General features: G+C 49.8%; 1 protein-coding gene and 1 pseudogene across 9 annotated transcripts in view; one reads left to right on the top strand and one right to left on the bottom strand.

Annotated features, from left to right (window-relative positions):
- The window catches only part of LOC140208620 (uncharacterized), a 117,174-nt gene that overhangs the window by 71,358 nt on the left and 20,298 nt on the right, over window positions 1–25,518 (bottom strand). For 8 of the 9 annotated variants that reach the window (XM_072277432.1, XM_072277424.1, XM_072277430.1 and 5 more), the window contains 11 exons: window positions 18,449–18,541; window positions 17,426–17,592; window positions 16,334–16,505; window positions 16,184–16,234; window positions 2,929–4,666; window positions 1,638–1,724; window positions 1,313–1,483; window positions 987–1,157; window positions 662–832; window positions 336–506; window positions 11–181 (listed from right to left, as the gene is read on the bottom strand). In XM_072277432.1, coding sequence (XP_072133533.1) covers window positions 11–181; window positions 336–506; window positions 662–832; window positions 987–1,157; window positions 1,313–1,483; window positions 1,638–1,724; window positions 2,929–4,666; window positions 16,184–16,234; window positions 16,334–16,505; window positions 17,426–17,592; window positions 18,449–18,509 — 3,131 coding nt within the window. In that variant the 5' untranslated portion in view covers window positions 18,510–18,541. Of the gene's footprint in view, window positions 1–10; window positions 182–335; window positions 507–661; window positions 833–986; window positions 1,158–1,312; window positions 1,484–1,637; window positions 1,725–2,928; window positions 4,667–16,183; window positions 16,235–16,333; window positions 16,506–17,425; window positions 17,593–18,448; window positions 18,542–23,568; window positions 23,659–25,518 lie in introns of those variants that run through there. The other variant, XM_072277429.1, reaches the window with a different exon arrangement.
- LOC140207396 (uncharacterized) lies at window positions 9,254–15,660 on the top strand (annotated as a pseudogene).

Raw genomic sequence — 25,518 nt, 5'->3', positions numbered from 1 at the left:
TAGTACATACCGCAATTCCTGTAATTTACACCGTGATTTCTTCAGAGCCGCAGACACCAGTTTCACTCCTGAATCTTCCAACTTATTATTATTCAGATTGAGCACTGTCAGTGAAGGGTTTCCTCCGAGAGCGGCGTTAAGATCTCCGGCACCGGAATCTGTGAGGCCGACATTCCACAGGCTGGAGATGAGAGAGAGTGAGGGTGAAGGACACAGAGAGACAGGAGACGGTACAAATCCCCAGTGTTTATCAGTAACACAATTACTGATCACATTAATGTTCAGTGTCAGACACCCAGTGACTGTAAACACAATCTCAACAGTCTGGTACTTACCACAGTTTCTGTATGTTACACTCCGAGTCCCTCAGCGCAGCCGACAACAGTTTCACTCCTGAATCTCCCAGTTTATTATCATTCAAACTCAGCTCTTTCAGTGATCGATTTGTACTGAGAGTGGAGATGAGGTCCTTGGCGCCATTAGCAGTGAGACCGACATCAGAAAGCCTGGAGATGAGAGAGAGTGAGGGTGAAGGACACATAGAGACAGGAGACGGTACAAATCCCCAGTGTTTATCAGTAACACAATTACTGATCACATTAATGTTCACTGTCAGACACCCAGTGACTGTAAACACAATCTCCCACAGTTTGGTACTGACCACAATTTCTGTATACAAAACTTCGAATTCGTCAGAGCCGCAGACACCAGTTTAACTCCTGAATCTCCCAGTTCATTAGCACTCAGGTTCAGCTCTGTCAGTGATGGGTTTGTACTGAGAGCGGAGGCGAGATCCTCGACACCAGAATCTGTGAGACCGACATTCCTCAGCCTGGAGATGAGAGAGAGTGAGGGTGAAAGACACAGAGAGACAGGAGATGGTACAAATCCCCAGTGTTTATTAGTAACACAATTACTGATCACATTAATGTTCAGTGTCAGACACCCAGTGACTGTAAACATAATCTCAACAGTCTGGTACTTACCACAGTTTCTGTATGTTACACTCCGAGTCCCTCAGCGCAGCCGACAACAGTTTCACTCCTGAATCTCCCAGTTTATTATCATTCAAACTCAGCTCTTTCAGTGATCGATTTGTACTGAGAGTAGAGATGAGGTCCTTGGCGCCATTAGCAGTGAGACCGACATCAGAAAGCCTGGAGATGAGAGAGAGTGAGGGTGAAGGACACATAGAGACAGGAGATGGTACAAATCCCCAGTGTTTATCAGTAACACAATTACTGATCACATTAATGTTCACTGTCAGACACCCAGTGACCGTAAACACAATCTCCCACAGTCTGGTACTTACCACAGTTTCTGTAATTTACACTTTGGGTTCCTCAGAGCCGCAGACACCCGTTTCACTCCTGAATCTCCCAGTTTATTAGCACTCAGGTTCAGCTCCGTCAGTGATGAGTTTGTTCTGAGAGCGGAGGCGAGATCCTCGGCACCAGAATCTGTGAGACCGACATTCCTCAGCCTGGAGATGAGTGAGAGTGAGGGTGAAGGACACAGAGAGACAGGAGACGGTACAAACCCCAGTGTTTATCAGTAACAGATTAACTGATCACTTTAATGTTCAGTGTCAGACATTCAGAGACTGTAAACACAATCTCACACAGTATGGTATTTACCACAGTTTCTGTATTTTACACTCCGGTTTCCTCAGAGCCGCAGAAACCAGTTTCACTCCTGAATCTTCCAGTTTATTCCACCCAAGGCTAAACACAAACAGAAAAAAAAATGATGAACAAAGTGATTCAAACCGTGGGTCTGAGGGAATTTCTCTCACTCAGATACTCAGTAAATCACTGATCGGAGTTCCCATCACTGTCAATGTCCCTCACTGCCCAGCTCCAGGGAATTCACCGAATGTCAGTAATTTAACCTGCTGGTGCGACCCTGTATTCTCCCCATATTCTGTGTCATTTCCCAATGGTTGGAAAAGTCTCCCCGACCTGAGAAGGTCGGAAGGGGCAGAGTTGGAAAATGAGAGTAAGTCCAACAGTGAGGAAGATTTGTTAATATGAAAGTGTCGATGAGAGACTGTGTACGAGTCCCCACCTGAGCAAGGGGGGTGGAGAAGAGAGATCCAACAGGAGGATGGGAGATGGGGAAGAGTGATTTCTCAGGAGGAAGGGGAATGGGGAAGAGAGATCCCACAGGAGATATCGGACGGGATGAACGGAGATGGAGAACAGAGATCCACAAGGCGATACAGGTAGAAACCCAGGAACGGAAGGGGTATGAGGATGAGAGAGCCCGCAGGAGGAATGGGACGGGGAAGAGATCCCCAAGAAAGGAAGGGGAGTGGGGATGAGAGGTTCCACAAGAGGGTGTGAGGGGAAACGATTATCCTACAAGAAGAGAGGATTGTCCGGGAGGGCTGGGTCTGAACCGAGGATCATAATCGAGAGAGAAGATGTGCCCATGGGGTCTGGGTATCTGGTAGTGAGTAAAGTCACACAGGTGGACTGATGGTGATAGTCACACACGGGGAAGGGCAGGGGAGGACAATCTCACAATGGTAATTCTTTCACTCTTACAGGGAAAGTCTGCTGACAGTCTCTTGTCCCGACCGGGAAGGGGGTGTGAAGCTCTGACCCACCTGCTGCAGTCAGTGTAGGTCTGGGTGTCAGTAACAGTGAGAAGGAACATTGTGAATGGACGTGTCACAGGCAGTGAGAAACACGGCCATTTCTGTGATTTACTAACATTAAACTAATGACCGTTGTTCACTGATCTGATGAAGTCTCCAACATCCCTTCACAAGGAACCACAGAACCCTCCCGTCCTTGGGGAATTACTGACCGATCCCCTGAGCATTCACAATTCGACTTATTGCAGTTTCACCTGAATCCCTTTACATTGAAACAACACAATGGAATAGTTTCACTGTTCAGAGTGAGAGATAAATCAAGTTACCTCAACTCCTGGCACTTGTGCAGCCCGGGTCCCAGCCGCTGGATTGCTTCACACTGACTGTGGCAGTCCTCCAGGTTGAGGTATTTTATTGTATCACAGAGTCCAATGACATGATCCAGGACCGCGCAGTCAAACGGGGTCAGTGTCATTCCACTGAATGAAAGTGTTTCCACAGATCTCAGTGCGGCCTGAGCCAGCCCACGATTCTGAGATTCAAACAGGTAGTGTAATGTGTTCAGGAGGCTCCTTTTACCAGCTTCATTCCATGTGTTTCCACTCTGGCGTTTAACCTCCTCCTTCACCCAGTCAATCACCCGGCAGGTTGTTTGATGAGGAAATGGACCCAGAAACTCCTCCAGGCCCCGAGCTGTCATTGGGTTGGAGAGACCAGCAACAAAACGGAGAAATACCTCAAATCGACTGTCTGTCGTGCTGTGGGCTTCAGTGAGGAATCTCAGACTATCCCCGGGATGTGGATTCAGGAATTGTGCGACTGCAGCTACAAACTCTTGGATGGTGATGTGTGGGAATGTGTACACCACGCTCTGGGCAGAATCCTCTCTCTCCAAAAGCTCCATCAGGAACCCGGACAGGAACTGGGAAGGCTGCAGATTGTACTTGATCAAATCTCCATCTGTAAACACAATCTTCTTCTCAGCCACTCCTCTGAAGGCCATCTGGCCAACCCTGAGTAACACATCACGGGGGTTCTCAATCTCACGGCCGTGGTTTTTCAGGATGTTGTAAATATAGTAGCAATATAGTTGGGTGATGGTCTTGGGAACTCGCTGCGGGTCCCTGACTCTTTGTGTGAAGAAGGGGCCCAGTGCCAGAGCGAGGATCCAGCAGCAGGAGGGGTTGTAGCTCATGGTGTACAGGATCTCGTTCTCCTTCACGTGTTTGAAAACAGCTGCTGCCACTGTCTGATCTTCAAAATGCCTGGTGAAATATTCCTTCCGTTCCTCACCAACAAATCCCAGGATTTCAGCCCGGACATTGATCTCCGCCTTTTCCAATAAACCTAACGCAGTGGGACGGTAGGTAACAAGAACTGAACACCCTGGGAGCAGCTTGCCCTGGATTAAACTGTACACAATGTCAGACACCTTGCAGTTGAATTCAGGATCTGTGCATGTGGACCGAGGTTCTGTGTTTCTCTGACTGTCAGCAAAATCAATTTTGTCATTGAATTCATCCAAACCATCGAATATAAACAGCAATCCCTCTGGGTTCTTCCAGACCTCTCTCAGGATTTTTTTAAAGTGAGGATACTGATCCAGAATCAGTTCCTTCAGGTTTATTCTGCAGTTAATGGAGTTTAAATCCCGGAATTTGAAACTGAAGACAAACTGGAATTGTTGGTATATTTTCCCCGTGGCCCAGTCATAAACAATCTTTTGTACCATTGTTGTTTTCCCAATTCCCGCGACTCCGGCCACTGCTGCCGAACTCCCAGATTTGAATTTACTCCGGGAAAAGCTGCTCTGGAACAACTGATCAGTCCGGATTTTCTCCAGCTCTCTGCGGAGATGTTTCTCTCTCCACTCCTCGTGGTCTCTGCCTCTTGCCAGCAGCTCATGTTCCACCAGTGTCCGATCTCGAACAGTAGAAATGACCGTGAGCTCAGCGTATCGATCAGCCAGCTGGAAAACCTCCACCTCCTCCCTCATCAGGATCCTGTTCACTCTCAGTGTTTCAGTTTGTGCCCGCAGAGTCTCCTTGTGTTTCTGTTGAACATCTTCCATGGGAACAGACAGTGAACAAACTGTTAGATGCCTCAACTCAAAACGCAGTATTTAAGCACACAAGAGTTAGCTCAAAGCTCTGGCATGAATTGGATTCATCAATGGATGCTCGAACAGTAAATTTGATAAACAGACCCCTGACTGGACAGAGAGGCTTGGTCCAGATAAACACCAGATCATCACATTTCACAATTAACTGTGCTGTGAAGGTGAGTATTTCCCTAGTAGTTTACTGACCCCCGACTGTCCCATGCTGGACAAACTCCCTCTACTGTCACAGCTGCAATTTTTTCCTGTGGAAGAAACTTTCAATCCCCAGTGTTGACGGGGTGTATGGAGATGGAGAAGAGGGTAGTGGGCATTCTGTGAAAGGAACTGGTCAGGGAATCACAGCTCCCCCTCCCCTCTCACCGTCACCCTGTCAGGGAGGTGTGGGCTCTCACAGTGTGTCAGGACCCTGTCAGGGGTGTGTGGGGTCTCACAGTGTGTCAGAACCCTGTCAGGGAGGTGTGGGGTCTCACAGTGTGTCAGGGTCTCACAGTATGTTAGGGACCCTAACTAGTTTCTGTTGGGTCTGACAGTGATGCAGGACCCTGTCAGACGTGTCTGGGGTCTCGTACCGTCTCAGGATTTTTTCAGGGGTGTGAAGCGTCTGGTAACGTGTCAGGACCCTATCCGGTGCTTGTGGGGTTCTTAGAGTGTGTCCTCTCCCTCTCATGTGTGTGTGGTGTCTCACGGTGTGTAAGGAGCCTGTGGGGGGTGTGTGGGGTCTCACTCTGTGTCAGGATCTTGCCAGGGGTGTGTGGGGTCTCAGTGTGTCAGGATCCTGCAGGTGTGTGTGGGGCCTCACAGTGTGTCAGTAACCTGTCAGGGGTGTGTCGGGTGTCACAGTGTGTCAAGACCCTGTCAGTGGTTTGTGGGGTCTCACAGCAGGTCAAGACACTAACTAGGTTCTGTGGGGTCTGACACTGAGTCAGGATCTTGTGAGGGGTGTGTGGGGTCTCACAGTGTGTCAGGACCCTGTCAGGGGTGTGTGGGTTGTCAAACTGTGTCAGGACCCTGTCAGGGGTATGTGGGGTCTCACAGTAGGTCAGGACGCTAACTAGGTTCTGTGGGGTCTGACACTGAGTCAGGATCTTGTGAGGGGTGTGTGGGGTCTAACAGTGTGTCAGGACCATGCCATTGGTGTGTGGGCTTTCAGACTGTGTTAGGAACCTGTCAGGGGTGTGTGGGGTCTGACAGATTGTCAGGACAATGTCAGGGATATGTCGGGTCTCACAGCGTGTCAAGATCCTTTCAAGGGTGTGGGGATCTCACAGAGTGCTTGGACCCTGTCAGGTGTGTGTTGGGTCTCACAGTGTGTCAGTACCTTGTCAGGGGTGTGTGGGGATCTCACAGTGTGTCAAGACCCTGCCAGGGGTGTGGGGGGTCTCAGACTGTCTCAGCATTTTGCCAGGGGTGTATGGCGTCTGGCAATGTGTCAGGACCCTATCTGGTGCGTGTGGGGGTCTTAGAGTGTGTTCTCTCCCTCTCATGTGTGTGTGGGGCCTCACAGTGTGTCAGTAACCTGTCAGGGGTGTGTGGGGTTTCACAGTGTGTCAGGACCCTGTCGGGGGTGTGTGGGGTCTCACAGTGTGACAGGACCTTGTCAGGGCTGTGTGGGGTCTGAAAGTGCATCAGGGGTGTCTGTGGTCTCACAGTGTGTCAAGACCCTGTCAGTGGTTTGTGGGGTCTTACAGTATGTCAGCACGCTAACTATGTTCTGTGGGGTCTGACAGTGTGTCAGGACCCTGTCAGGTGTTTGTGTGTCTCTCAGTGTGTCAGGACACTGCCAGGGGTGTGTGGGGTGTTACACTGTGTCATGAACCTTCCAGGGGTGTATGGTGTCTCACACTGTGTCAGGATCTTGTCAGTGGTTTGTGGGCTCTCACAGTATGTCAGGACCCTAACTACGTTCTGAGGGGTCTGACAGTATGTCACGACCCTGTCAGGGGTGTGTGGCGTCTCACGTTTTGTGAGGACCCTGTCAGGGGTGTGTGGGGTCTCACAGTGTGTCAGGAACCTGTCAGTTGTGTGTGGGGTCTCATAGTGTGTCAGGACCTTGTCAGGGGTGTGTGGGGCCTCACAGTGTGTCAGGACCCTGTCAGGTGTGTGTGGGGTCTCAAAGTGTGTCAGTACCTTGTCAGGGATGTGTGGAGTCTCGCAGTGTGTCAGGACGCTGTCAGTGGTGTGTGCCGTCTCACGGTTTGTGAGGACCCTGTCAGGGATCTGTGGGGATCTCACAGTCTATCAGGACCTGTTAAGGGTGTGTGGGGTCTCAGTGTGTCAGGAACCTGTCAGGGGTGTGTGGGGTCTCAGTGTGTCAGGAACCTCTCAGGGGTGTGTGGGGTCACACAGTGTGTCAGTAACCTGTCAGGAGTGTGTGGGATGTCACAGCGTGTCACTACCCTGTCAGGGCTGTGTGGGATCTCACACTGTGTCAGAACCCTGCCGGGGGTGTGTGTGGTCTCACAGTCTGTCAGGACCCTGTCAGGGGTGTGTAGGGTATCACAGTGCATCTGGGGTGTGTGGGCTCATGCAGATTGTCAGCACCCTGTCAGGGTTATGTGGGGTCTCACAGTGTGTCAGGAACCTGTTAGTTGTGTGTGGGGTCTCACAATGTGTCAGGACCCTGTCAGGGTGTGTGGGGTATCGCTTAGTGTGTCACGATGCTGTCAGTGGTGTGTGGCATCTCACGGTTTGTGAGGACCCTGCCAGGGATTTGTGGGGATCTCACAGTCTATCAGGACCTGTTAGGGGTGTGTGGGGTCGGAGAGTGTGTCAGGACCCTGTCAGGGTTATGTGTGGTCTCACAGTGTGTCAAGACCCTGTCAGAGCTGTGTGGGGTCTCACAGTTTGTCTGTATCCTGTTAGTAGTGTGTGGAGTCACACAGTGTGTCAAGATCATGTCAGTGGTTTGTGGGGTTTCACAGCGGGTCAGGGTCTCACAGTATGCCAGGATGCTAACTGTGTTCTGTGGGGTCTGACAGTATGTCATGACCCTGTCAGGGTTGTGTGGGGTTCAATGCGTCAGGATCCTGAAGGTGTGTGTGGGGTCTCACAGTGTGTCAAGACCCTCTCAGGGGCGTGTGGGTTTTCACAGTGTGTCAGGACTCTGTCAGGTGTGTGTTGGGTCTCAAAGTGTGTCAGTACCTTGTCAGGGGTGTGTGGAGTCTCGCAGTGTGTCAGAAACCTGTCAGTTGTGTGTGGGGTCTCGCAGTGTGTCAGGACCCTGACAGGGATTTGTGCGGATCACACAGTCTATCAGGACCTGTTAAGGCTGTGTGGGGTCTCACAGTGTGTCAGGACTCTGTCAGGGGTGTGCGGGGTCTCATTGTGTGTCAGGACCCTGTCAGGTGTGTGTGGGGTCTCACAGTGTGTCAGGACACTGTCAGGTGTGTGGGGGGTCTCACTGTGTGTCCGGACCCTGTCAGGGGTGTGTGGGGATCTCACAGTGTGTCAAGACCCTGTCAGGGGTGTGGGGGGGGGTCTCACACTGTCTCAGGATTTTGCCAGGGGTGTATGGCGTCTGGCAATGTGTAAGGACCCTATCTGGTGCGTGTGGGGGTTTTAGAGTGTTTCCTCTCCCTCTCGTGTGTGTGGTGTCTCACGGTGTGTCAGTAACCTGTCAGGGGTGTGTGGGGTGTCACAGTGTGTCAGGACCCTGTCAGGGGTATGTGGGGTCTCAGTGTGTCAGGATCCTGTTAGTAGTGTGTGGAGTCACACAGTGTGTCAAGACCATGTCAGTGGTTTGTGGGGTTTCACAGTGTGTCAGTACTCTGTCAGTTGTGTGTGGGGTCTCACTGTGTGTCCGGACCCTGTCAGGGGTGTGTGGGGATCTCACAGTGTGTCAAGACCCTGTCAGGGGTGTGGGGGGAGGGGGTCTCACACTGTCTCAGGATTTTGCCAGGGGTGTATGGCGTCTGGCAATGTGTAAGGACCCTATCCGGTGCGTGTGGGGGTTTTAGAGTGTTTCCTCTCCCTCTCGTGTGTGTGGTGTCTCACGGTGTGTCAGTAACCTGTCAGGGGTGTGTGGGGTGTCACAGTGTGTCAGGACCCTGTCAGGGGTATGTGGGGTCTCAGTGTGTCAGGATCCTGCAGGTGTGTGTGGGGTCTCACAGTGTGTCACGACATTGTCAGGAATATGTGGGGTCTCACAGTGTGTCAGGACGTTGTCAGGGGTGTGTGGGGTCTGACAATGAGTCAGGAACCTGTCAGGGGTATGTGGGGTCTCACAGTAGGTCAGGACGCTAACTAGGTTCTTTGGGGTCTGACAGTGAGTCAGGATGTTGTGAGGAGTGTGTGCGGTCTCACAGTGTGTCAGGACTCTGTCAGGGGTGTGCGGGGTCTCATTGTGTGTCAGGACCCTGTCAGGTGTGTGTGGGGTTTCACAGTGTGTCAGTACTCTGTCAGTTGTGTGTGGGGTCTCACTGTGTGTCCGGACCTGTCAGGGGTGTGTGGGGATCTCACAGTGTGTCAAGACCCTGTCAGGGGTGTGGGGGGGGGGGTCTCACACTGTCTCAGGATTTTGCCAGGGGTGTATGGCGTCTGGCAATGTGTAAGGACCCTATCCGGTGCGTGTGGGGGTTTTAGAGTGTTTCCTCTCCCTCTCGTGTGTGTGGTGTCTCACGGTGTGTCAGTAACCTGTCAGGGGTGTGTGGGGTGTCACAGTGTGTCAGGACCCTGTCAGGGGTATGTGGGGTCTCAGTGTGTCAGGATCCTGCAGGTGTGTGTGGGGTCTCACAGTGTGTCACGACATTGTCAGGAATATGTGGGGTCTCACAGTGTGTCAGGACGTTGTCAGGGGTGTGTGGGGTCTGACAATGAGTCAGGAACCTGTCAGGGGTATGTGGGGTCTCACAGTAGGTCAGGACGCTAACTAGTTTCTGTGGGGTCTGACACTGAGTCAGGATGTTGTGAGGGGTGTGTGGGGTCTCACAGTGTGTCAGGACCATGCCATTGGTGTGTGGGTTGTCAAACTGTGTCAGGAACCTGTCAGGGGTGTGTGGGGTCTCACACTGTGTCAGGAACCTGTCAGGGGTGTGTGGGGTCTCACAGATTGTCAGGACAATGTCAGGGGTATGTCGGGTCTCACAGTGTGTCAGCATACTTTCAAGGGGGTGGGGGATCTCACAGAGTGCTTGGACCCTGCCAGGGGTGTGTGGGGTCTCACTGTGTGTCAGGATCCTTTCAATGGTGTTTAGGGTCTCACAGTGTGGGAGCTCACAGTTTGCCAGGACCATGTCTGGGGTTTGTTTAGTCTCAAAGTGCGTCAGGAATCTGTCAGGGGTGTGTTGCGTCTCACAGTGTGTCAGGACCCTGTCAGGGGTGTGTAAGATCTCAGTGTGTCAAGGTCCTGCAGGTGCGTGTGTGGTCTCACAGTGTGTCAAGACCCTCTCAGGGGCGTGTGGGTTTTCACAGTGTGTCAGGACTCTGTCAGGTGTGTGTTGGGTCTCAAAGTGTGTCAGTACCTTGTCAGGGGTGTGTGGAGTCTCGCAGTGTGTCAGGAACCTGTCAGTTGTGTGTGGGGTCTCGCAGTGTGTCAGGACCCTGCCAGGGATTTGTGCGGATCACACAGTCTATCAGGACCTGTTAAGGCTGTGTGGGGTCTCACAGTGTGTCAGGACTCTGTCAGGGGTGTGCGGGGTCTCATTGTGTGTCAGGACCCTGTCAGGTGTGTGTGGGGTCTCACAGTGTGTCAGGACACTGTCAGGTGTGTGGGGGGTCTCACAGTGTGTCAGGACCCTGTCAGGGGGGTGTGGGGTGTTATACTGTGCCAGGAACCTTCCAGAGGTGTGTGGTGTCTCACTCTGTGTCAGGATCTTGTCAGTGATTTGTGGGGTCTCACAGTATGTCAGGACCCTAACTACGTTCTGTGGGGTCTGACAGTATGTCACGACCCTGTCAGGGGTGTGTGGGGTCTCAGTGTGTCACAACACTGTCAGGACTGTGTGGGGTCTTATTGTGTCAGGACCCTGTCAGGGGCGTGTGGGTTTTCACAGTGTGTCAGGACTCTGTCAGCTGTGTGTTGGGTCTCAAAGTGTGTCAGTACCTTGTCAGGGGTGTGTGGGGTCTCACAGTGTGTCAGGAACCTGTCAGTTGTGTGTGGGGTCTCACAATGTGTCAGGACCCTGTCAGGGGTGTGTGGGGTCTCACAGTGTGTCAGGAACCTGTCAGTTGTGTGTGGGGTCTCACAATGTGTCAGGACCCTGTCAGGGGTGTGTGGGGTCTCACAGTGTGTCAAGACCCTGTCAGGTGTGTGTGAGGTCTCACAGTGTGTCACGACACTGTCAGGAGTGTGTGGGGTCTCAGTGTGTGTCAGGACAATGTCAGGGGTATGTCGGGTCTCAGAGTGTGTCAGGATACTTTCAAGGGTGTGGGGATCTCAAAGAGTGCTTGGACCCTGTCAGGGGTGTCTGGGGTATCACAGTGTGTCAGGACCCTGTCAGGGGTGTGTGGCATCTCACAGTGTGTCAGGACCCTGTCAAGGGTGTGTGGGGTCTCACAGTATGTCACGACACTGTCAGGAATGTGTGGGTTTTCACAGTGTGTCAGGACTCTGTCAGGTGTGTGTTGGGTCTAAAAGTGTGTCAGTACCTTGTCAGGGGTGTGTGGGGTCTCACAATGTGTCAGGACCCTGCCAGTGGTGTGTGGGGTATCGCAGTGTGTCAGGATGCTGTCAGTGGTGTGTGGCGTCTCACGGTTTGTGAGGACCCTGTCAGGGATTTGTGGGGATCTCACAGTCTATCAGGACCTGATAGGGGTGTGTGCGGTCTCACAATGTGTCCGGAGCTTGTCAGGGGTGTGTGGTGTCTCACAGTGTGTCAGGACCCTGTCAGGGGTGTGTGGGGTCTCACACTGTGTCAAGACCCTGTCAGGGGTGTGTGGCGTTTCACAGTTTGTCGGGATCCTGCAGGTGTGTGTGGGTCTCACAGTCTGTCAGGACCCTGTCAGGGGTGTGTGGGGTCTCAGAGTATGACATGATACTGTCAGGAATGTGTGGGTTTTCACAGTGTGTCAGGACTCTGTCAGGTGTGTGTTGGGTCTCAAAGTGTGTCAGTACCTTGTCAGGGGTATGTGGGGTCTCACAGTGTGTCAGGAACCTGTCAGGGGTGTGTGGGGTCTCACAGTGTGCCAGGACCCTGTCAGGGGTGTGTGGTGTCTCACAGTGTGTCAGGACACTGTCAGGTGTGTGTGGGGTCACACAGTGTGTCAGGACCTTGTCAGTGGTTTGCGGGGTCTCACAGTGTGTCAGGGCCCAAACTACGTTCTGTGGGGTCAGACAGTGAGTCAGGACCCTGTCAGGTGTGTATGGGCACTCACACCGTCTCAGGATTTTCTCAGGGGTGTGTGGGTTCACACAGATTATCAGGATCCTGCAGGTGTGTGTCAGGACGCTGTCAGGGGCTTGTGGGTTTTCTCCGTGTGTCAGGAGTCTGTCAGGTGTGTGTTGGGTCTCAAAGTGTGTCATTACCTTGTCAGGATTGTGTGGGGTCTCACTGTGTGTCCGGACCCTGTCGGAGGTGTGTGGGGAACTCACAGTGTGTCAAGACCCTGCCAGGGGTGTGGGGTGTCTCACACTGTCCCAGCATTTTGCCAGGGGTGTATATGGCGTCTGGCAATATGTCAGGACCCTATCCGGTAAGTGTGGGGGTCTTAGAGTGTGTTCTCTCCCTCTCATGTGTGTGTGGGCCTCACAGTGTGTCAGTAACCTGTCAGGAGTATGTGGGGTGTCACAGTGTGTCAGGACCCTGTCAGGGCTGTGTGGGATCTCACACTGTGTCAGAACCCTGCCGGGGGTGTGTGTGGTCTCACATTCTGTCAGGACCCTGTCAGGGGTGTGTAGGGTATCACAGTGCATCTGGGGTGTGTGGGCTTATGCAGATTGTCAGCACCCTGCTAGGTGTGTGTGGGTCGCACAGTGTGTCAGGAACCTTTCAGGGGTATGTGGGGTCTCACAGTGTGTCAAGAATCTGTCAGAGCTGTGTGGGGTCTCACAGTTGCTCTGGATCCTGTTAGTAGTGTGTGGAGTCACACAGTGTGTCAAGACCGTGTCAGTGGTTTGTGGGGTTTCACAGCGAGTCAGGGTCTCACAGTGTGTCAGGACCCTGTCAGGTGGTTGTGGGTCTTACAGTGTGTCAGGACCCTGTCAGGTGTTTGTGTGTCTCTCATTGTGTCAGGACACTGCCAGGGGTGTGTGGGGTGTTACACTGTGTCATGAACCTTCCAGGGGTGTATGGTGTCTCACACTGTGTCAGGATCTTGTCAGTGGTTTGTGGGGTCTCACAGTATGTCAGGACCCTAACTACGTTCTGTGGGGTCTGACAGTATGTCACGACCCTGTCAGGGGTGTGTGGGGTCTCAGTTTGTCAGGATCCTGCAGGTGTGTATGGGGTCTCACAGTGTGTCACGACACTGTCAGGGGTATGTCAGGTCTCACCGTGTGTCAGGATCCTTTCAAGGCTGTGGGGGATCTCACAGAATGCCTGGACCCTGTCAGGGGTGTGTGGGGTCTCACACTATGTCAGAACCCTGTCAGGGGTGTGTGGGGTCTCACAGTGTGTCACGACACTATCAGGACTATGTAGGGTCTCAGCGTGTCAGAAACCTGTCTGTTGTGTGTGGGGTCTCACAGTGTGTCAGGAACCTGTCAGGGGTGTGTGGGGTCTCACAGTCTGTCAGGACCCTGTCAGAGGTGTGTGGGATCTCACAGTGTGTCAGGACCCTGTCAGGGATGTGTGTGGTCTCACAATGTGTCAGGTCCCTGTCAGGTGTCTGTGGGGTCTCACAGTGTTTCAGGACACAGTCAGGGATGTGTCGGGTCTCACAATGTGTCAGGACCCTGTCGGGGATTTCTTTGGTTTCACAGTGGGTCAGGACCTTGTCATGGGTGTCTGGGGTCTCACAGTGGGTCAGGACCCTGTCCCGGGTGTGTGGGGTCTCATAGTTGGTCAGGACCCTGTCACGGGTGTGTGGGGTCTCACAGTTTGTCAGCAACCTGTCAAGTGTGTTTGGGGTCTCACTGTGTGTCAGGAACCTGTCAGGGGTGTGTGGGGTCTCACAGTGTGTTAGGACCCTGTCAGGTGTGTGTGGGATCTCACAGTGTTTCAGGACCCTGTCAGAGGTGTGTGGGATCTCACAGTGTGTCAGGACCCTGTCAAGGTTGTATGTGGTCTCACAGTGTGTCAGGACCCTGTCAGGTGTGTGTGGGATCTCACAGTGTTTCAGGACCCTGCCAGGGGTGTGTGGGCTCTCACAGTGTGCCAGGGCCCTTTCAATGGCGTGCAGAGTCCACAGTGCGTCGGTGTGTGTGGGAGCTCACAGTATGTCAGGACACTGACAGGGGTGTGTGGAGTTTCACAGTTTGTCAGGACCCTGCCAGGGGTGTGGGGGATCTCACACTGTGTCAGGACCCTGTCAGGGGTGTGTTGGGTCTCAGTGAGTGTCAGGATCCTTTCAGTGGTGTGTAGCGTCTCACAGTGCGTCGTGATGTGCGAGAGCTCACTGTTTGTCAGGACCAAGTCAGGGGCGTGTTTAGTCTCAAAGTGCGTCAGGAATCTGTCAGGGATGTTTGGGGTCTCACAGTTTGTCAGGATCCTGTCAGGAGTGTGTTGGGTCTTACAGTGTGTCGTGATGTGCGGCAGCTCACAACGTGTCAGGACCCTGCCAGTGGTGTGATTGGACTCACAGTGTGCAAGGAAACTGCCAGGATTGTTTGGGGTCTCACAGTGTGTCAGGATCCTGTCAGGTGTGTGTTCGGTTTGACAGTGTGTGAGGACCCTGTCAGGGTGTGTAGGGTCACACAGTGTGTCAGGACCCTGTCAGGGGTGTGGGGGGGGGGGGTCTCACAATGTGTCAGGATTTGTCAGGGGTGTGTAGGGTCTCACAGTGTGTCAGGACCCTGCCAGTTGTGTTTTTGGGCTCACAGTGTGCAAGGAAACTGCCAGGATTGTTTGGGGTCTTGCAGTGTGTCAGGACCCTGTCTGGGGTGTGTGCCCTCCCCATTCAACGTATTCAGTGAAAGTAGGAAGAGTAGGAAAACATTGATTGTTGAAAAATATACTTTGGATAATGTTGCAGTTGTAGAAATAATGTTCTTCAATAATCAGGGAGAGAATCTGTTTCATGTTCAGAAATAGATGTGGGAATTTCATTGTCGTGACTGTTCCCTCCGCAAACAGCGTGAAGAACAGTGAAGAACAAGTTTGCAGGGAAATTGTAGAGAGTTACTGAAGCCTTCGTGCAGGGAAAGGTGGGGTTTTGATTGTCTGAATGTGGACTGGAAAAGCATTAACACAGGTGACAGCAACGTGATTAGTTTGAAACCTTTCTCTGGTACCATTTAAAAATTAACTTCTTTGGAACTTGTTCTTGGAAATGAGACAGGCTGCATGAGGGTTGTGTCCGAGTTCTTTATGTTTCTGTTCAAGGGCTTTGAATAATCAGTTAAAACATGGGCTACTGTAAGATTAATAATTTTTACGATATCTGTCTTTCCTTCACTCTCTCCGCTGTTAAATGTGGCATTGTGTGATCCAACTCAGTCTGTGATGATGAAGCCTGACAATCTCTTGAGCCCATGCACTGCCCCGGGCTCCATATTTACAGAGACGATGTGATTATGGATGAAGTGAGTTTCTTATCCAGACGGTCACAAATTAATTAATTGCAATGTTATTTATAGATGTTTTCAGTCTTTTCCACCTTTCTTGCCGTGATCGCACAACCCTCGGTTTCTCTGTCCTAATTCCCATCTCTCACCCTTCCACAGTGTCCATCACACAACACAGACACACATGAATTTCAGCTTCTGTGGACTGAGCTGAGGATTTTGTCCCGAATCTCAGCCTCACTGACACTGTCTCCTGATGGAATTCCCAGGATTATTGAGTGGGAAATTAAACTGGATAACTGCAGCAGTGTTTGCACTAAGGGAGTGCAGATGTGAACGGAGTGGGGTTCATTTGCTGCTTTGGGGTTGAACAGGGCAGTTTGGGTGTTACCTGATTTTCTCATTAAATTGTCATTGTAATTCTGTGTCGAGAATTTCAATGGACTCCCAGTTCTAAAAATGATGACCTGTAGGATCTGAGGGAGTTTAGAAAAGTGATTTAGGATGAGGGCTGTACCGGGGGTTGGGTGGTTGTAGGGAAGTAATTTCACCTTTCGGAGTCAGAAATTTCCCATGGTTTCGCTCCTCAGATTGTCCTCTTCTCCATTCTGACCCCGATGGAGGGATCAGTAGTTGCAGGACCCAGAAAGGTGTGATCCCTTTCAGCAAACTCACCAACTCTCTAGTTGTTACTCATACTGTCCTGTGAAAACTCTCCCTCCAGAAAACATTTTTCCATGTGTCTCTCTGTGCGCTGTGTCACGGTGGAACATTTACCTGATCAAATTCCCATGGCTCAACAACGACATGACCCTACACTACATCAGCCAGTGATGGTAACAGCGGTTTCTTCACTTACCTTTCAGCTCTCTGGGAATCTCCGGGACGGGTCGCTGGACCGGAACACAACCTGTTCGGATTTAAAATAATTTGTCACATTTCAATTCCTCAAATTATAAGTATGTAATGTTTGAATCCAAAATTAAATTAATCTCTAATATTATCTCACCATGTTCCTTTATTTCTTTCAATATTTTGTCCAACTTTGGAACACCAATCCGCATTTTGACAAAGGTTTCCCACATCACCCTCCGGGCGCGGGAGCCTTTCTCCATCACCAGGCTCAGGAGGAGTTTAGAACCGTCCGCCCGCTCTCCCTTATCAGCGAGATCAGAGATTTTCTGTGAAGAGTAACAGTGAACATATTGGGGACTGACAGATTCACACAGAGAATGAGAAGTAAATGATGTGCTCTGTAACGGGATCACACTGAGCAGTCACCCGGACGGGTGCTGATCCTGTCTGGACACAGACTGTACATTCTGAGTGCAGAGCACACGGAGGGACATTCACCGTGAACCTTGTCCACCAGTCAATGAGATACTGGCTGGTCTGTGACCGTTTCATTGACATGGCTCCAAATCCATAAATAAATCCTCACCAGATTTAATGATGGAAACAGAAATCAGAAAATAAGTATCACAGATGAAGAAAGAAGTCAGGATATTTTTTTATAACAGCGTGAACAGTCTCAGAGAAGTTGCAGAAAAGGTGATGTAATTCATCTCCTCGATCCACCAGTGTCCAACATGACAGCGGATTACCGGCTGACACCTGATGCCTTTCCTTTGCCCTTTCCGATGGAGGTTTATTCAGTGATTACACATTACAACATGGCAGTATTCCCCGATTCACACTGTTTGCTGTTACAGATTGTAACACAATCATCTCCACCCAGAACAGAACACACTCCAGCTCCTGTGGCAAGCACTGAGGCTGTCCCGGTTCTCACTGACATCCTGCCGTCACGCTGTACGGTCTTCCCAAACCGAAACCTCCCGTCATATTTCCATTTAATACTGGAAGCCCACACAACTGTCGCCTGCTCAACTCACTCTGAACATTGAGCATCTACCCACCAGTCTGCGGAGTACTTTCATCCCTTTCTATCACTGGTTCAGATTCACATCTTTGAGATTGTATGTACAGTATTTATATCCCAGTTTTAATGTTATCTATTTAATATCCGATGAGTCAGAGTTCAGACACCCATCAGTCCTGTGATGTGTGAAAATTCAAACCCATTCTCCCTCCCACTCACCCGATGTTCCTCTCCGCTGAACTGATTCTCGGCCGTTAACGCCAGGCTCACTCCGTGCACCCCTTCTTCCATCGCCTGCTCCAGCCTGTCCCGGTAGAAATCCGTCAACTGCAGCAGCTGGGAATCGTCCCAGCCTGCCAGGAGCTCGGAGATCTCTGAGCTCGGACCTGTGAATGAAAATGGGGAAAATTAAAAAATTACTGACCCCATATTGAGTAGCAACTTTCTCTCTGGAATCTAAAGGTCACCAAATACAGTCCGAAATATATATATGGGGGGGTGGGGAGAGGAATGGGCACAGGCCAGGGGGTGGGAGGGGGGTATAGGAGGGGTTATAGTTCCATCTGTTGAAGGCTGCTCTTTCGTCTCCCCAGGAATATACCTCTCTGTTTGGAAAGGATTCTGCTTATTCCTGAGAGTATCATAACCCATCACCATCATTCTCCTGGTACTGCCCATCACCACCGCTTTGCTCTGGCTTACTGTCTGCCTGCCTGGTCAACCCCTTCCTCGGCAAGTCTCTGGGATATCTCACAAAATGCTGGAGGTACTCAAAAGGTCAAGCAGCCTCTATGGAGGAGAATGAACAATCAACGTTTCGGGCACGGCCCTTCATCGGACTGGAAATGAGGGGACAGAAATTCTAGATATTGCCACATTACTTTCTATTCTTTGTGGTCCTGATCCAAAACATCAAATGCTTATCCCCCTCCATGGATGCTGCCTGACCTGCTGAGTTCTGCCAATATTTTGTGTTTCTTTGTGTTGCCCAAAACTTTCAGCATCTGCAGAATGTCTTCTGGAGTAACTCGCTACTTTAATCACAATCTGCGAGAGGAGCAGGAACAGACAGTAAACGTACCCCTTGCACGTGTGACTGTGCTTACCCCTGAGATGTTAATTCTCTCTCTGTCATCCCTCCGCTCAGTCCTTTCACAAATATTTGTGAATTGCTGATATTGAATTAAACACAGACACAAAGTCTAAGCAATATTTATAAATTAAAATACTTCACCAACGTACCTGTGTTCTTTCTCGATGTTGACGTCACTGGAACTCCTCCCCTGCTCGCACCTTGAGCCATTTTGAGGACAGATGTGATCAGTTTTTGCTGCTCTATAACAAAACAAAATTAACAGGAGGGTCAAACATTAATTCAAGTGTAAAGGGGAACACTGTTTTGATTTTAAACTGAGGCAAACACTGCCAAACATCTTGGACCTGTCCACTGAAGCCTTGACACAGCCTGATCCACCTGCTCCCATCTATTTCCATGGATTGTACACTGTGCCGGGACTTTCCGGTGTATCTACACGCTACATTGCAGACAATTCCCTTTTAGGAACCAGTCTTGTGCCCTGGACTGGGAGTGATGTGTCAATGGGAAGGCAAGGCAGGCTGAGCAGACAGCGCCCATTGCTTTGGTCCTCCTACCACTGTTGGCGCTGTGGAGAGTAATGGACAACTGTTCTAGCAGTGTGGGTTAAAACATTTCTGCTGACCAATGGGACACCCATTCCTCTCGTCACTGAATTATACAGATATCTCAATCACACCTGATTCTCACTGTCTCATTTCAGTTTAACATCACCTGGTAATGACACCAATGGCAATATATGGTCTGAGTCTACATAGAAAAACTCTGACATCCTGAACAATGCAATCTCACCCATAACATCGTGACATGCAAACACGGGGCAATGTGCAGATGCTGGAAATTCACACAACACACATCAAAGTTGCTGGTGAACGCAGCAGGCCAGGCAGCATCTCTAGGAAGAGGTACAATCGACGTTTCGGGCCGAGACCCTTCGTCAGGACTAACTGAAAGAAGAGTGAGTAAGGGATTTGAAAGTGGAGGGGGAGGGGGAGATCCGAAATGATAGGAGAGGACAGGAGGGGGAGGGATGGAGCGAATGGCTGGACAGTTGATTAGCAAAAGGGATATGAAGGGATCATGGGACAGGAGGCCTGGGGGAAAGAAAAGGTGGGGGGTGACCCAGAGGATAGGCAAGGTGTATAGTGAGAAGGGGTACCTCCCCATTGTACCCCATCTGTTATTTATTTATATACACACGCATTCTTTTTCTCTCTCTCCTTTTTCTCCCTCTATCCCTCTCACTATACCCCTTGCCCATCCTCTGGTTCCCCCCCTCCCCCTTTTCTTTCTCCCTAGGCCTCCTGTCCCATGATCATCTCATGTCCCTTTTGCCAATCAACTGTCCAGCTCTTGGCTCCATCCCTCCCCCTCCTGTCTTCTCCTATCATTTCCGATATCCCCCTCCCCCTCCCACTTTCAAATTTCTTACTAGCTCTTCTTTCAGTTAGTCCTGATGAAGGGCCTCGGCCCGAAACGTCGACTATACCTCTTCCTAGAGATGCTGTCTGGCCTGCTGCGTTAACATCGTGACATCTTGTTCAGAATCATGACATTTTCTCCAGCAGGATTTTAAGATCCATATTATCACCTAAACCCCGGTCAAGATTTCTTTGAGCATTTACCTTGCTATTACCAGACTGTCACATCGCACCTTGTTAAAGACAATGTAGACGCGCTATACATACAAAACAGCAAGTTGCCAAAATATCTTTAACATAATTAAAACAAAACCGCTAGAATTGTTCAACAAGACAGAGAGTATGTTAATATTTCAGATGGAAGACCCTGTATCGGAGCTGAGCCTGTCTGTAGGAGCTATTGTATCTGTTCTCTATCTGCATTAGAGTCTGTGTTGCATATTAATGATGTTTGTTTTCGTTTCTCAATCTGTTCCACAACACTCCCTGCCCTCCCATTCACTATACCGGTCCCACCCTGGTCTGACTGTCCAAAAGCACCAACTCTCACTTGTTCAAGTTGAAAACCATTCGCCATTTCTCAGCCCGTCTTCTGAACTGACCAAGATGTCTTTGAAATTTATTGTAACCTGTTGCAATATCAACCAGACGCCCGAATTTAGTATCAAACTTGCAAACTGTGCCATGTACACTCACATACAAATCAATGGCATGAATAAAATTAACGAGGTCTCGACACTCGTCACAGGCCTCCATTGGTTAAATCCATCTTCAATCATCACCCTCTGCTTCTTGTTCTCGATCCCGGTGTGAATCCATCTGCAAACTCCCCATGAATCCCATGTGACCTATCCTTCCATATCAGTTGCCATGCGGGACCTCCTTACAGACTTTTCCAAAGTTCAGATGAACAACATCACTGCCCTATTTCATCAATCCTCATAGTTAGCTGTTCAAAAATCTCCAGAATACTTGTCAGATTTGATGTCCCACTGGGTGGTGCAGACGACAATTTCCCCATAACCAATGTCTAACCGCCCGAGACTTCACCTTCACTGCAGACTGAGGAAATTCCAACCTGTCGAATTACCAACCTGGACTGAAGCCCGTATACTGCCAGAGTCACCAGCCCAATATTATAACCAATACAAAGCCGCTTTGGTGCCGGCGATTTGCCGTGATGTTCCTGCCATTTCCGGTTCAAAATCTGAGATGGAACTGGAACCTAATGACCCTCTGCCGGGGCTGGTGGTCAGGCTGGTTCAGCAATCTGTAGATTTTCAGAGGATGCAGATACACTTCAGCTTGTTTCCAGCAACTAAACTGAGCACGTTGGTCACAATGTCATTGCTGTGTGGGATATTGCCATGTTTCCCCTCAGTGTAGCAGGAACAAAATGTAAAATTATAAAGTAGAAAATTATGGGAACTCAGTACATCAGGTTACATCTGTGAAAGGAGAAATGGTGGAAGATCCGATATCTAAACTGGGACTGTCCAAGATGCTACAGATCTGCTGGGCGTTTCCAGTACTTTCGTCTTCTTCAAATTTCATGCAACTCTAGTGTTATTCCACCTTCTCATTTTAATGCACAGATGGTAACTGATTGCAAAATATCAGCAACGCGCTAAAATGTAAATACCACCCAACTCCAATCAGTTTGTTATTTCAGAGTTCATTCTGACCCTGGTGTAATACATCCCATACAGTCAATGCTCACAGCATTCTTTCCTCCCACTGTCACTCTGTTACATTTGCTCCTGAGGCCACTGTCTCAACGCTGAGAGCCGGTGACCACAGAGCGATAAAAAGTACAACACTTGCTGCAGCTCTGACGGGCTGTTACCCTGGAAACGGAGGAAGTGGCTCACCGAAAATAACTGAAAAAGGAAATAACAAACTCAACATCAGATGCTGTGAGTTTCATTTTGACAAAGATTAACACTGCAGCCATTTTGTAACGGGGAAACTAAAATTGAAATGGCTGCTTTTACCCTGCCACGTGCTGTGTTCAATTAAACCTCTGGTATTTCCAGCTATCAAAAACCCAATCCTGGAAAAGATGTAAAACAAATCTTTGCAATGAAGACAAAATTTAGAAGAGTGTTTGCTGAAATATATCATTGTGGCATTGGGACACAGGCTGGACAGAGGTTGAACAAGACGGTTGATATATATCATTCAGTTGGTGGGATTCCGACTGGACAGAGATTGAACAAGATGGCTGATATATATCATTGATGTGGTGGGATACAGGCTGGACAGAGATTGAACAGTGGGTTGATATATATCATTCAGTTGGTGGGATTCAGACTGGACAGAGGTTGAACAAGATGGGCAGGGAATGAGCAGATGGAACCCGGTGGGAGAAGGAATCAAGTGCACTCTCTGATGGCCGTCCAGTAATACACTGACACTGAAATAATAGTACACACTACTAGATAACAGATTCCAATATAACAAAGCCAGAGCAAACAATAGCCCTGGAGGAACGTTGTTTCGTTTTTACTGTGTACTGTCCCAGCAGCTTATGGTCGAAATGACAATAAACTTGACTTGACTAAGAAGTTCGGTATATGTCCTTTTCCACTCTACAAACTTCATCGGTGCTCCGGAGAAAGTATCCCATCCTGATACCGCACAGCTTAATACAACTACTGTCTACCGCTCTTCCTTTAACTGAATGAAGTAGCGGAGAACTGTGGACACAGCTGAGCACATCATAGAAACCAAACTCCCCTCCATGGACTCAGTCTACACTTCCCACTGCCTCAGTAAAGCAGCCAACATAATGAAAGATCCCCACAACCTGAACATTCTCACTTCTCACCCTCCCACAGGGGCGAAGATAAAATAAAACAGAAACATACCACCAGACTCAGGGACAGTGTCCATTCGGCTGTGATAAGCGAACTGAATGTTCCCCAGCGGGATGAGATGGAGCTCACAGTCTAAATCGATCTGACCTTGCACCACATATCTACCTGCACTGTACTTCCTCTGTAACCAGAATGAGTTGTTACACTCAGGTATTGTTATCTTAATGTACTGCTGTAATGTATTGATCTGTGCGGTTAATACCGAAGACACGATTTTCACTCTACCTCTGTACATGTAAAACAAAATAAAGATTCCCCCTTTTCATCGTTTGGAAATATTAGACGGCCTGGGTTGCTCCTTTGGAATTTCTGGAGGGAGTGTACACAATTCCGAGAAACCCAGATATTTGAAGAAAACACTTAATTCCCGCATTAATAGGCTCATATATCGGGAAACACTGGCTGCATTTCGGCAAGTCCTTGGAATGGAAAGAAGATGGAAATAAACTTCCCAGTACCCCGAGAGGACGTTAGAGATCTGGATCTCACTGTCCTGTCTGAACGGGGGATAAATGAAACTACTCATACACGTGGATCAGTGTCCCGAGGGTGTGATTACTCTGTTTAACCCTCGCGTCTGCAAGAACACACCAGGCCGAACGGCCGATTCCAGTGTGCTGGACATATGTAAAACAGTTATCGACCTCAGGCATCGATCCAGGTGAAGTTTGGATCCGAGACCGGGCCGGGTGATGGAGGTAAAGGTCCCCAGCTACATCTTAATGGATGTGTTCAGTCTCGGCTTCACCACCTCATCCCGCTCCTGGGATCAGAACAACCGGGGCTGAGCGGCAGCCCATCTCAGGCGGTTCGGTGTGACGGTCCCATAAGCCGGAGCGACCCCGGCAGGTTGTGTCCAGGAAGTGGGACGAGGCCGCCAGTTCGAGGAAGTTAACGGGATGCTCTGCCCAACATCAGCACCCCACCCCCCCACCCCACCCCACCGGGATCGACATCAGTACTCACCGATGGGAAATTGTCGGTCGCGTTCACACCTAGTGACCGATGAGAACTTGATCAATTTGTCCCGCAAACAGCGATCGGTTCACCGGCTCCCAGCCGACCATCCGCTTCAACAGAGAACAGAAAGAAAAGCACCGCCCATCCGGGGACTGTGAGAGCGGGGGCGGGGCCTCGGAAGCGGGGGGCTGAGGCGGGGGCGGGGCCTCGATAATAAAACCCCGCAGATGCTGCAGATCTGCATTTGAAATGGGAGCGAGAAACGGGATCACGTGACGGGTGGAGGGTCTCCCATCTGAACTGGTGACTCTGTTCCTCGCCTCTCACACGCAGCCCGACCCACCGCTGCGTTTTACACGTTATTTCATTTTTTACACCAGCTACATTTTTAATTTTTCCCTCTTTGTCTTCCCCGTCCCCATCGCCCCACCTCCCGGTTCTCCGAGTTACGGTTTCGATTCCCATCCCGGTCCGATACACAATTCCCAACCGAACAGGAGTTGTGCAGGTTTCATGGTAATCACTTCTATGTTTATAAGCACTAATTTCTATTCACATTCCTCCGGAGCCTCGCTGGACAGGAACACTGAAACATCAAGTGAAAAACAGCAGGAGGTGGCCATTCAGCCCCTCTAACCATCAACAAGATGTCGGCTGCTCTCCCATCTCAGTCAAGCGTTTTTGTCCAATCCACAGTTCCTTGATCCCTTCGGTCTCCACACATCTGCCGGCCTCTGTTTTGTGTGAAGACGATCACTGAGACTTCATCATCTTCCAATAATCAGTCTGGTGAATCTCTAAAACAAACACTCTCTAACTTCTTAGATAATCCTCCATGGATTTAAATTCCATTTCTGGAGCCCCATGTTGGCCCAAACACTTACTTCGCACCCCTGTCACTAGTTCCACATTTCCACCTCCCTCCTCACCTGGATCCACCTCTCACTCCTCAGGTCTTGCCCCATCTCCACCCCTCACCTCTTTTCTCTGACTATTTCCTGTCCACTCTCAGTCCAGAGGGAGGGTCTCAGCCCAAAATATTGACAATTGATTTCCCTCCACAGATGCTGCCCGACCCACTGAGTTCCTCTGGCAGTTTGTTCTTTGGCTACATAATCGATGTTAGTATGGGGAGCAGGATTTACACCATATTCCAAATATAATCTCAGCAAAGTCCAAGTAATTATTACGGAAATTACTCTGGACAACAAAGTTTTTTCTTCATGATCCTTTAGGTGCATCTTATGAATTTTGGGCTACTGATCATGAAAACCAACATGAAATTTCCCTATCACGCTCCATTGTTTGAAATCACTAATGTTTATTATTTCAATTCATAATTCAGGTCAATTAAAATGTTGCCTACAATGTAAGCTGGAAAGTTTCCTATCTCGCCCAGGCATACTTGGGCATGCTTATGCGGCGCGGCTGCTGCATATCAGGACAGGTTTAAGTCATAATTATTGGGTTCTGGACTGTAAGGATGGAATTTTCTATCACCAGGCACAAACATTTCTATGAAGGATTTTGATATTTGAGACAGATGCTTCCCAGAATAACTGATGCCAAGATTAAGGAAAGCATTTTTGTTGGTCCACAAATCAAACAGGTCATCAATGAATGGCAATTTGAAGAATTTCTAGTGGGACCGGAGAAAATCACATGGAAGGCATTCAAGGAAGTTGTTGAAATTTTTCTCGGCATCTACAGAGCACCAACCTACATGCAGCTGGTTGAAATCATACTTCAAACATATAAAACCATGAAATACAGCTTGTCACTAAAGATTCATTTTCTGCATTCCCGTTTAGACTTCTTCCCTGTAAATCTCGCTGCTGTTAGTGATGAGCACGTGAAAGGTTTCACCAGGAGATAGCGGTCATGGAGAGAAGACACCGGGGCAACTGGAATTCATCAATGCTGGCGAATTATTGTTGCACACTAAAGCGAGCAGGC

Source organism: Mobula birostris, chromosome 13 (genome assembly GCF_030028105.1).
Source record: "Mobula birostris isolate sMobBir1 chromosome 13, sMobBir1.hap1, whole genome shotgun sequence".
NCBI classification, from domain to species: Eukaryota; Metazoa; Chordata; class Chondrichthyes; order Myliobatiformes; family Myliobatidae; genus Mobula; species Mobula birostris.
Note: the sequence above shows the minus strand (reverse complement) of the source record. Positions and strands in the feature narration are given on the sequence as shown.